The sequence below is a fragment of the Crocuta crocuta genome, unplaced genomic scaffold (assembly GCF_008692635.1).
Source record: "Crocuta crocuta isolate KB4526 unplaced genomic scaffold, BGI_CrCroc_1.0 scaffold506, whole genome shotgun sequence".
Taxonomy (NCBI): Eukaryota; Metazoa; Chordata; class Mammalia; order Carnivora; family Hyaenidae; genus Crocuta; species Crocuta crocuta.
This window is the reverse complement of record NW_027528991.1, coordinates 2,354,103-2,366,321: the sequence shown is the minus strand read 5'-3', so window position 1 is coordinate 2,366,321 and position 12,219 is coordinate 2,354,103. Positions and strand designations below refer to the sequence as shown.

The window sequence follows — 12,219 nt, the reverse complement described above, 5'->3', positions numbered from 1 at the left end:
CTTGGGGGCCGGAAAAGGCTGTGTTAACTGGAGCTCAGGTCTGAAGCACGGAGGCTGGCAGAGAACCGCCCTCCCCTCCCTCACTGGGGAGCTAGTTGGGGGTCCTTACCCACTTACGGCCAGGAGTTGAGGTGCTCTCAGGAGGGGGTGTTTCCCTGGCACTGGAGTCCTTCCCCAAGTGGGCAGAGCAAGCCCTGGTGGGTGCTGGCCGTTGGAGGTTGGCCCAGGGTGCAGGGCAAGGCTCATTTCAAAGGCAGGTGGGCTCTGCCTGACAGGTCCGCTACCCCCAGCATGGTGAAGGCACGGATGGCTTTCCAGTCAACCTACGAAGTTTGAAAGATGTAATTAGGGGAAGAATGTAAATTCCTGACAGTATAAAAATAAGAATCAAACTGACAACATCAGGCACGGTGATGGGGGAGGGGTGGGGCGAGGCGCTCACTTCTCCATCTCCCACGCAAGGAGAGAGCGAGGCATGTGTGACGTGGAGAAATGATGATTTAGGTAGAGAATTTGGAGTCATAAAGCGCCCCCCCCCCAGTAAAATTAAAAGTAACATAATTTTAAGAATTAGGAGTTGGAAGATACATTTTTATTCTTTGGAAGGCACCATTCCTGGTTGAGTCAAGATGTAAGTGCACAGCATTTAGACTTACACTAAAAAGAACCAGAGGAACTAAAAACAAACTTTATGGTGGTTGGGTCTAGGGTGTGGTACTGGGTGGTGGGTAGGTGGGCAGGAAAGGTGTGGACACTTTTACTTTTAATATTTTCTCATTTTGTTTGGATTTTTTGGTAGATTTCTCAAAAATATTTTATAAATACTTAATGATGACTAACCTTAGTGTTAGGACAATTGTATTTTGTTTAAAAATTTTTTTTAGTTCCGGTTGGTTAACATACAGTGTGATATTAGTTTCAGGTATACAATACAGTGATTCAGCACTTCCATACATCACCCTGTGCTCATCATGACAAGTGTATTTTGTTTGGATTTTTAGTCATCAGTAGCCATTACTTCCACAGTAAACAGAACAAATTCAAACAAACCCTGTGTAATGACAGAGAACTAGCATTTGGAGCACATTACACAGAATGCTATGCGGGAGTTAAAGAATGAGGTAGAATCTATATGTACAAAATATCACAAGTTGATCAGGATTTATAAAGTGAAATTGGGAAATTAAAAAATAAGCATAGGATGCAAATTAGGGAAGGGGAGAAGTACGCGTGTACATGACATTTCTACGTACCAGTTTTAATAGATGCTGCTAGTGGGGAGACGAGGTGGGCGGGGCGGGAACTCTCCAATTCTACTTCCTGCTTCACATGTACCATTTGTATCCCTTGATAATCTTCAGACCATCCACGGGCATTACAGTCACCTGGGCTACTTGTGCGAAGGATTCCTAGACACTACTGCGGAAGCAGTGAGGGTCCCAGGGTGGGGTTCTGGAATCTGCATTCTTTCTTACAGTTTCCTTGTACTTCTGGATTCCTCACCTTCCTGACACATTATCGTAAAACTATTGAAACGTGCAGATGTAAAGAGAAGCACAGCCATGTTGAGCGTTCATGTAAACTGCACTGTACCCCGGTGTAAATGTCCACTCTCTTTCTCACTGTGCACCTGCACATTCTCACACATACACACATGAATTGTTAACCTAAAAAATAGAAGTCACTGGGGTGCCTGGGTGGCTTAGTCGGTTAAGCGTCCGTCCGACTTTCGCTTAGGTCATGATCTCGCGGTTCGTGGGTTCGAGCCCCGCGTCGGGCTCTGTGCTGACTGCCAGCTCAGAGCCTGGAGCCTGTTTCAGAGTCTGTGTCTCCCTCTCTCTCTGACCNCAGGGGCGCCCGGCTGCTCAGTCGGTTGTGTCCGACTTTGGCTCAGGTCAAGATCTCCCTGCTCCTGAACTGGAGCCCTGCCTTGGGCTGGCTACTGTCAGCCTGTTAGGGCCGAGCTGCTTCAGACCCTCTGTCCTTCTCTCTCTCTGCCCCTCCTCTGCTGGCACACAGTCTCTCAAGACACAGATAAAACATTAAAAAAAAAAAAAGAAGTAAAAAAATAGAAGGCAGTTATTTTACCAGCAAAAATGGGTTTATTTGGGAATGACAGAGAATTGGAATTTAGGACATGCAAACTATGGCACATCCACAGTAAGTCCTTCAAACAAAGGAGACGAAGGTCATTTTGTGGAGGAGGAGGAGGGAATTGGGAGGGGTTGTTTTGAACCGAAGTCCTTTGGAGAAAAGCAGGAGTTCCGGGTGGTGGTGGTTTCTCGGGGGCCGAACTGCACCAGTGGCTGATTTTTTCCGGGCAATGCTGCGCAGTTTTCCTTGCTGGGGCCTGTGTTGAGGATTTTTTCCTGTTGACCACTCTTCTCTCGAGACCTGTAACTGACAATACTTTCTATAACTGATACTGAAAAGTAAGTCTCCCAGGACCTCCTTCTCGTATATCCGGTGCATGCGCCTGCTCTCTCTCTCTCTCTCTCTCTCTCTGTGAGCATGCGCCCCCGCGCGCGCACACACACACACACACACACACACACACACGCTTTCCGTGAGCGCGTGCACATACACGTACGCATGTAGGTCCTGGCTCTCTCGGTGAGCATGTGCACACACATACATGCACGTGTGTACAGGCTGTCAGGGAGTGCGCGCACGTGCACCCGCGTACGCTCTCTGTCGGTGAGCGTGTGCACACACACGTACGTTTGCACAGGCTCTCTCTTGAAGGCACATTTCCATACATGCACGCATGTATGCGTGTGCACAGTCCGGCCCCACGGCGGAGGCGAGGCGCGCACCAGGACTCGCGCAGCCGCAGTGTGTCCGCGGCAGCAGCCTGCACGCGCGCACCGGACCGGCTCCGGCGCCTCGGACACCNGGCCCCCACCCCTGCCCCCGCCCCGCCGCGCCCGGGGCCGAGCACGCCTGGGCGTCCCTTCGGTCGGATGGGAACGCGCCCAAGCTTCGAAGCGCACCGCTTACTTACGCCTACGGTGTAGCGCTGCGATAAGAACGACGCAACACCGCGCTGCGTCGCCACCGGCACCGCGTCCCTTGAAGCTCCCGCGTCTGCCAGCGGCCCACTGGNGGTGGTCGCGGTCCCCCGCAGGTGCGGGGGGTCACCCCGAGGGGGCGTCTCCGGCGGCTCCAGAAGGAGTTGGCGGCGTCGCGGCGTTTCCAGACCCTGGGCCCGCCCGCCAGGCGCTGCCGTCTCGTTCGCTTTCGCGTTTTTGGCTTTTAGACGGTGGGGATGGTGCCCGTGGAACTTCCCTCGTAGCGCCTCTTGCCATGAAAATGGCCTTGAACCCAGTTTTGTTCCTTTGCCCTCTTTAAAAAAAGGCCGAACTCCGAGCAGCTGTATTTTTAGCACTGGAAGAGCAAGAAAAAGTAGAGGTATGAAACCTACAAATTTCGCTGTTACCCTGTTCATTGATGTTTAATTTTTAATTGCTTAGAGATCATTCTAAAATGCTGCTTAGAGTAGTGTTTAGCCGGGGGTGATTGTGAACTATTAAGCATTACACTTCTTTACTCTTGGAAAGGAGGCAAAATTATTCTTTTCATTTGTCTATATTTTAGAATTTTGGAATAATGTAAAGAAAGTTAAGGAGGTACCTGGGTAACTGACTGGGGCTGGTGTAGACCCCTTCCCATAGGGGACATCTGAACAGTGGGGTCATCGGAGCTGCTTGAAGAAATGGTTGCGTTGTGAGTGCGTTCAGCGCAGGATCCTTGAGAGCCTTTACTGTGTCAGCACGCACTGTGAAGGGCCGCCCCGGGGGGGGGGGGACACCGTTGGTCTCAAAGCTTTCTGACCACCCGGTTACTTTGGAATCTCTGGTCTTTCTTACTGTCAGAGGCCAGCCTCTACTGTATACAAGCCTGTTTGGTTTTTTCTCCGTTCCCCGAGTCTTACCGCTGCTCTGAGCAAGTATTCTGGAACTTGTCGCAAGAATCCCTCCCGGATCAGGTCTCCACCGTCCTCTGTGCCAGGTCCTCTAACCTGACTGCTTTGGGCCATAGGCCTCTTGACCTCGCCGGAACTTCAGTCCTTGGCTCTTCTGTTTGTCCAGGTGTCCATCTTCTGTCCGCTGCCTTCTGTTCTTGACTTGTCTGGACCCCGTGACCCACGTCTCAGAAACCGCCACTCCCTAGCCTTCCAGCCGTCCTTGCTCTGGGAAAACCCGCAAAGGTCATTAATCCAGCAGACGACACCCTCCCTGCTGTGTGTGTTTGCGCCAGCGCTCACCCGGCACGGACTCTGCTGTGACTGACTGGTGGGTACTGGCTGGCCCGGTCCCAGCGGCCCTGAGTCCTCCTGGCTCAGCCCCTCCCGCTTAGCCCCGCATACGGTTCCACCTCCCGCTCCCTCCACTCTTAACACCGCTCTCGTCTCTTCCTTCACAGGGAGACAGAAGCATCGGGTCCTAGCTTTTTGTGCCCCCTCATCTGTCATTCAGCTCAGAAGAAGCTCGCGCACACCTGTATTTGTCTCTACCTCTGTCCTTCCTGCTTTAGGGGAGGAGGCTCTGTCTTGTCCAAGAATAGTCACTTTCTCTGGGCTTTGCCTTCCGGATGCTCTCAGCTCCTCAGCCATTTGCTGTATCTTTGTTCTCTCCCTTAACTGTTTTCTTAACTCGTGTTCTGCTTTTACTACCCCTCCGTTTCTTCCCTTCACAGCCAAGTCTGGAAAGAGCTCATCAGTCTTATTTCTTATGCTCTAGGCATCCTTTAATCCATGAACGTCTTCAGTCCACTTACATTTGTTTTAAATCTACTACACGTAGGTCATTCCTTTTGCGGGGGTCAAGAAGCGCCTCCTTGTTGAGTATATATAACACCTAGTTCTCACCTTAAGTGTTCTTTGTGCTATTTGACATAATTAATTTTTCTCTCCCTTCCCGAAAATCCTCCCTGGAATTCTGGGATTCTTTCTGTTTTCTTCTTCTTTTTTCCTTTGGACCACTGCTTGGTTTCTGTAGCACGATCTTTGTCCTGTGCACCTCACATAAATGCTTGGTGCGTTATCCGGGTCCTCGCTCTCTGTTCTCTCCTGGGACCACCTCAGCCACAGCAGTGACTTCAGCCCACAGCTTTGGCCCAAAGCGTGAGCCTCAGACCTGTCTGTGGCAGCGCCTGCTGGACAGACCCGGCGTGCGGGACTGCTCCTCACCCAGGCGGGAGGTCACAGTCGCCGGGACCTTGCTCTTCTTTCTGTGTGTCCAGTGAGCTGCCCGGTCCCGGCAGTGCCGTGCCTGACATGTCCGAGGAGGTTCTCTGCCGCCCTCCACATAGTGTTTAGCTGTTTCTTTTCCACCTTGCCCGTTCCTCCTCTCCAGTCTTCCCGTTGTGCTCCTCACCGTCTTCCTGAAGTCCTTCTCCGCAGTGCTCCTAGACTGGCTGTTTATAATCGACATCTGAACTTGTCTCTCCATTTGCTTTACATATTTTAGGCGACTCAGTGTCTTAAAATTCTGTAGACCAACCAAGTAAGGACCTCTGTGTTCTTTTTTTTTCTTTAATGTTTATATTTGAGAGAGAAAGGGCATGAGCTGGGGAGGCACAGAGGGGGAGACACAGAATCAGAAGCAGGCTCCAGGCTCTGAGCTGTCAGCACAGAGCCCGGCGCGAGGCTCGAACCCACGAACCGTGAGATCATGACCTGAACCACCCAGGTGCCCCAAGGACCTTTGTGTTCTTTCCCTTCCTTATCTTTTTTGGTTTTTTAAGAACAACTTTATTGAGATAGAATTGACTTACAGTAAACTCAACATACTTAAATGTACCGTGTGTTACATTTTAACAAATTTATGCAAGCATGAGACCATCAAGATAGTGGCCATGTCCTTGACCCTTGAAAGCTTCCTCAGACCTCTTTGTAACAGGCTTCCCAGCCCTGGGCCTCCGTGTACGTAGGGCCGTTCAGGTGCAGTCCTGCAGCACGGCTGCCTCCTTTTCTGAGCTGGCTGCGTTCACGCAGCATAACGGCTTGAGATCCGTTCATGTTGTCACCTGTGTCGCTAGTTGGTTCCATCCTGCCCCTGTGTGGTGCCCGCCGTCCGGGCCTGTGGCAGTTTACTCACCTGTGGGGGAGCGATTGACCTGTTGCCAGTTTCTCATAAACGGGGCTTCTGTGAACGTTCCTGTCCACGCCTTTGCTTGGATCTGGGCTTTTCCCTAACCCTGACCCTGACCCTGACCCTGACCCTATAGATGGGTCATAGGGTAGGGGTGCCTTTAACTTTTGAAAACATTCCTAGATTACTTTCCAGAGCAAGTGCCCCATTTACAGTCCCGCCAGCAGAGTGTGAGGCCCCGGTACAGCCATAGCTCATGCAGTCTGCTGAAGGGGGCTGGGGGGCCAGGAGCATTTTTCTTGTATTCGAATAAATGTCGAATGACAAAAATAAGCCGGCCCGTGCACTGCACAAAACCATCTCGCTTACCGCTGACGAGCTGGGAATAGCAAGTGCGTAATATGAGTCCTGCTATAAATGGTAGCTCGCCATCGTCACGGGGACCCAAGGTCAGCTTCATGTATTTGGAATAATAAATTTGTTTTTGTAAGTAAACGTAGTGTCATTTTACGGGCATATTTGAAGATCTAGCTTCTAAAGTAGTTTAGTAAGCAGTTGATGAAATATTTACCAGTAATAAGTAAATACATATTCTCACATATAGTCTCATTTTGTTAAGTCTGAGATATTAAATAGTATAGAAGAATTTTTATAGCAGTCAATACTTATAGAATGGGTTTAGCCGTAGTTTTACGAGTGACAATATTTTATTTATATCTTTGTCACATATACATATAACCACATTTTATAGTCGTTCTTATGATAAACTCATGACGCGGTATTTCATTTTTTAACAGAACAAAACTCCTCTAGTCAATGAGAGCCTGAGAAAGTTTTTGAACACGAAAGATGGTAAGATGTTCAGCTGGTTGTTTGTCTCTCCCGGAATTGTCAGATGTTGATCCCATTTCGGAGAGATCAGGGTTTTTTGAAGCCTGTGATTCTTACAGGCCCTCACTTGAAAATTGCAATTTATTGTACACTTGTAAAGTTGCTTTAATTATTGGTCACGGGAAATTGTTGGTTAAAACCAGTTCTACCGTAAGAATCAGAACACTTGATTCCGTTTATGAACTGCTGTGTCGTCTGGTTAATAGTTGCCTCCAAACTGATGACCCTAATGAGAAAAAGTGAGGAGACTGAGATTTTCGTTACATAACCGTGTTCTCCTAAGATGAATTTGTAATTAAAAACTGTAGAAACCTCTATTTGTCAGGTAGCGAGCCGCCCGTGTGCCGCGGTGCTGGTGAGGAGGCCCGCCCGGGAGGTGCGCGCTGCTTACCGCCTCTCACTTCTTGCAGGCCGGCTGGTGGCCAGTCTGGTTGCCGAGTTTCTTCAGTTTTTCAATCTTGACTTCACCTTGGCCGTTTTTCAGCCTGAAACTAGCACAGTAAGAGTAATGACTTTTGCATCTATCATTGGAAACCCTCTCTGTTATAAACGAGTTAAGCCGAAACTTAAGAAAATTGGGCAATTTATGGCGTCTTGTGTAGAGATTATTTTTTTGTAGTTGATTATCTGTTTTTCGTAAAAGCCATCTGTGCTGTAGCTTGTTGGTAACAAGCTTGTTGCTGCTTTATAGGACTTCGAGAGGAGGGTTTTGTAGCTGACCGCACCCGATAATGGGGACTTTGGATGTAGGGACTTGGACTAAAAAGGGGTGTAGGGACTAAAAGAAATAGATAATTCTTTTACATTAAAAAAAAAATGGTTTAATGTTTGTTTATTTTTGAGAGAGACAGCATGAGTGTCTGGGGGAGGGGCAGAGAGAGAGGGAGACACACAATGGGAAGCAGCTCCGGGCTCTGAGCTGTCAGCACAGAGCCCGACGTGGGGCTCGAACTCACAGACCACGAGACCATGACCTGAGCCGAAGTCGGAGGCTTAACCAACTGAGAACCCCGCAGGCGCCCCTAGATAACTTTTTAAATGGGCATTTTATTTGTTAGAAAAATGGTCTCTGAGTTTTCAGATATCTTTAAGTTCTAAAAGTATTTTTTTTAAATCTTTGAAGATAATTTGCGTTCTTTTGTGCATTTATATCTTATTTCTTACATCTTATTTCTTCCCTAGTTTCAAGGTCTTGAAGGTCGAGAGAATTTAGCCCGGGATCTAGGTATTATTGAAGCAGAAGGTACTGTGGGTGGACCTTTGTTACTAGAAGTGATCAGACGCTGTCAACAGAAAGAGAAAGGATCAGCCAACGGGGAGGTGAGTACAGTCCTAGCCTCCGTTATGTTTTTCTGTTTTAAGTATTGGCTGCTCAGCAGAGCCAGCCATGCAGGGTGTTGCATATGTAGTCAGAGTTTAAATGGAAAGAAGCTGTTCCTTGAAACAAAATGAAACACACTCAGATTGTATAAACCCGTATTTTGATGAAGATTGAAGTGGCAGCTCTGAGCCTGGAGCTGCTTTCCTTCTGCAGACGGGTATGGGGGTGTTGGGGTCGGGGCCCAGGCTCCCTGGAACCAGCTCCAGCTTGTCACCCGCACTAGCCGTGGGTTCTGGGCGTGCCGTCCCTCCCTAGAGGCTCCTGTGTATGGTGGGGAGAGCGGCTGCCTCACGGGTCTTGCGGAGCCTGATGCAGGAGTTAGCGCACGTGAAGTGCGGAGGACGCTCAGCTCCTTGTTAGCTGCTGTCTGGTTACCGTTTCAAACAACAGGGCTGAATTATTGGCTGGTTAACAATATTTTGAACTTAAAGGTTTTTTAAAAAGAGACTTAGAGACAGTTAAGCTGTTGGTTGTGCTTAGTTTCTAAACATTTTCAAGCTTCTCTGTTCTTACTGCTTCTGTTTAGAAATCACACTCATGAGGTTAATGTCTGATTTCGGTTTGCAAACGTCAATTTCATGGAAAGACGCTGTTTCACCGACGTGGGCGGCACGGCCGTCGTCTCAGACGCCTGGCTCACGGTGCACTTTGAGTCCCAGGTTCGCTGCTGAGGCTGTGAGGGTCACGCACCGCCTGTGCGCAGCCGCAGAGTATGTTTTCGGTCAGGATCTCCGCCGATCTGGGAAGCCTGACTGAGCACCTGACACATGCCAGGCATGACAGGCAGACACTTGCAGTGAACAGATGAGAAATGAGGATGTTTCTTGGAAACACAGACTACAGTAGTTGGGAACTCTTCGGGCTGGCCTGTGCCCACGTGAGGAAATGGAGGCTTCCGTGACGCTCATATGAGAGGGAGTGTCCAGGAGGTGACTGGTTCAGGGCATTTTATGAGTAGTAAGGCTAGGTAAAGGGGCAGTGGGTGTTTGTTTTTAAGAAACATTTTTTTTTGGTTTTACATTTATTTATTTTTGAGACAACAGAGAGAGAGAGAGAGAGAGAGAGAGAGAGAGCGCGAGCACAGGTGGGGGAGGGGCAGAGAGAGGGAGGCACAGAATCTGAAGCAGCTCCAGGCTGTGAGCTGTCAGCACAGAGCCCAGCGCGGGGCTTGAACCTGTGAACCGCGAGACTGTGACCTGAGCCACAGTTGGCGCCCCCGGCGTGGTGGTGTGTCTGGTGGATGTGTTGTTAAGCTCCGGGTCACTGCAGGAGGGTGGCAAGATGGCACCAGCAAGGTGCTTGAGTGGCAGGGAGCGGACCCCCATCTGGCTGGGTGGGCATGTCAGCCTGCGGGGCCCGCGGCGTCGCTTGGCCTGTGCGTTGTGATCTTGTTCCTTTGTGGTCGTCCCCGAGCCTTCGGTGCGTGCGTGGCACAGGACGGGCGTCGTGCTAGATGGTAGCGAGGAAGAAGAAACGCGGATGTAATGGATGTACAGAATTCCGGACGGGACGGCCTGCCCCCCACCCTNGGTCGGCCCGCCCTTCTCTTGCCTTCCGTGTCGCCCGTGGGTCCATCTCCCTGCCGTGCCTGCCGGCCGCCCACATTGGCTCTGGTTTGCGGTCCCTCCCTCAGCTCGCTGGGGCCACCTCCCGACGTCACAGCCTCACGCGCCCTGGGTCCTCACCCGCGAGATGGAGAGAATAGAAGTGTCAGCCTCGTGGGTCGCAGTGAGGCCCAAAGGGATCTTGTCAGGTTCTGCCTTTATTATCGCGGGTCTCGTTGTGCTACTTTTCCTGCTCGGGTGACTCCCCACCTGCCGCTCCTTCCTCCCTGCCCGAACCCGAGTTTCCAGGTCTTCACAAACGTCCCCACCTGGGTAGCTCGCTCGTGCATCTGAGTCCTGTGTGAGAGAACTGATATAATCTGGCAAAGTGGAAGCCACGCAGGGCGGCCCTAGCTCTGCCGTCTGATCGTCTTCCTGTGACTCCTTGGTTTTGGTCCCGGAGCTGCCTCCCCGCTTGTGCCCCCGGGTCTGGTCCTGGAGGTAGGGGTCCCTGTCCCTGAAGCTGCGGGTCCTGGCTGCTGCCCCGGACCCCCGGCCAGCTCTCCAGCCAGACCCGCTCCGAGCTCTCTTGTCTAGTGGGTTCGGTTTGAAAACGGAAACTCAGGAGGCGTGTTCTTTGTCATTGTGACTGGAGGCTCCAGTGGCTCCCCGGTCGGTTTAGCCTGTCTGTGGGCTCGCTCTCTCACGTGCCCGGGGAAGGCCGCTGTGGCTTCAGGGGGTCGGATCCCGTCACTAAATAGCCACTTTTTGCTACTTTTCCCCTCAATATTGGGTGTGTCGCTTTGTGTGTGTGTGTGTGTACGTACAAATTGTAGTCAAATTCACATTTAAAGTAGGGAACTCATGGGTGTCTGTATTGGCTCTTCTGTCACTCACTGGTGTTGATAATTTTGAGAGGAAGCCTGTCATTTATAATGAAATAAAAAATTGTAGGTTTAAAAAAATTTTTTTTTATTAACCTTTGATTTCTGATGCTGGAGAAGAAACCTAGGTGTGTACTGAACTCTGTTCGTGATGCCTTGACCAAAATAGCTTTTTAAAACCACCTTAAGAATCAGGTGGCTGTGCCGGCATCCGTGACCGTGACTTTGAGTTGATTTGGCGGGTGTCGGATGCGCCCCCCGTGGAGCGCGGCACTCGCGGCTGCACTGCCCCTGGTGAGCCCCGTCCTCCCCTCGAGCACCTCGTGGTCGCCCCCGTCCCCCGGCAGCGCCTGCCGGTGCTCTCGCGCTCCGTCTACACCTCTTGCTCCTGCCCACTCCGAGTTGGAGCTCCGCTCTTTATCTGTGCATTTCCTCTTGAGAAATTGCAGTCACTGTGTAACGGCAGCCAGACCGCGTCCGGATTCCTCAGCCTTGACTTGAAGTTCCCGTGTGATGTGTGTGACTTTGTGGCCTCACGTCTGGTCTTGAACTGTGGGACCTTGTGCTTCAGGCACATGTGCTCGTACTTGAAAGTGACCTTTGCTTTCCTGCCCTCTCACCCCTTGCCCCCGGGACGGCACGTCACCCCCGCATCCAGCCGCGGGATTTCTCATGCACGGTCTCTCTCCCACCCTGCCTTTTGGGGTGTTTCCTCTTGTCCGTCCTCTCTCGCTGCTGGCGGTCGTGGGCGCTGAGCCCCGGCCCCGCGAGCCTGCGGCTGCTGTGGCCCGGCCCTCTGCTCATGTCAGGCCTCGGCTGGGGACAGGCGTTCCTAACAGATGGCGTGTTCACGGTCAGCGGGAGGCTTTTGCGGACTTGTGCACGCAGCAGGTGCGCGTTCGTGACCGCTAGATGGGGACATCGGGAGAAGACGTGGCGGCCCCCGGAAGGCAGACCTGAACGCAGAGCCAAGCGGGCGGATAAAGGTCCCCCGTGAAGGCAGAAGCCACCAGACTGGGTGAGTTAATACTTCGGCAGAGGGCCGGGGCCTTCGAGTGCAGTCGGGAAGAGGAGGAGTTTGCAAAGGTGAGACAGGACGTCAGCCTGGGGGAGGACGACGCTGTTACTTGAAGTCCCGGGTCCGACGGAGGAGCGGAAGGCGCGAGGCGCAGCGTATTTGTGTGTTTAAAAGCTGTGGTCGTGGGAAGGGTTGNGTGTGAGGGGGCGGCCTGGGCGGAGGGGGGGGGGGGGGGGGGGGGGGGGGGACAGGCACCGGGGCTCAGGGACGAGGACAGTAGGGGCCGCCGTCCAAGAGGGTGACGTGTGTTCTGTTCTGAGTTGCTAGTTGATGTGGTGGAGACGAGCGGACTCGGGAGGCGCGTCTGAGAGGGTGAGAGGAGGGGGTGTCAGGTCCCTGCTGGGTT

The 12,219-nt window shown here is 51.7% G+C and overlaps 1 protein-coding gene and 1 long non-coding RNA gene across 2 annotated transcripts in view; one reads left to right on the top strand and one right to left on the bottom strand.

Moving 5' to 3' along the window:
• Positions 1–2,079: 2,079 nt before the first annotated feature.
• On the bottom strand, positions 2,080–3,099 carry LOC144226092 (uncharacterized). The gene is made up of 2 exons (XR_013333532.1): positions 3,005–3,099; positions 2,080–2,400 (listed from the first exon to the last, which is right to left on the bottom strand). It is a non-coding gene; the product is annotated as an uncharacterized LOC144226092 (long non-coding RNA).
• A 169-nt stretch (positions 3,100–3,268) lies between these two features.
• Positions 3,269–12,219, top strand: part of CEP43 (centrosomal protein 43) — a 28,469-nt gene continuing 19,518 nt past the window's right edge. The window contains exons 1-5 of the mRNA XM_077757387.1: positions 3,269–3,277; positions 3,358–3,411; positions 6,893–6,947; positions 7,397–7,485; positions 8,169–8,306. Coding sequence (XP_077613513.1) covers positions 3,269–3,277; positions 3,358–3,411; positions 6,893–6,947; positions 7,397–7,485; positions 8,169–8,306 — 345 coding nt within the window. The remainder of the gene's footprint in view (positions 3,278–3,357; positions 3,412–6,892; positions 6,948–7,396; positions 7,486–8,168; positions 8,307–12,219) is intronic.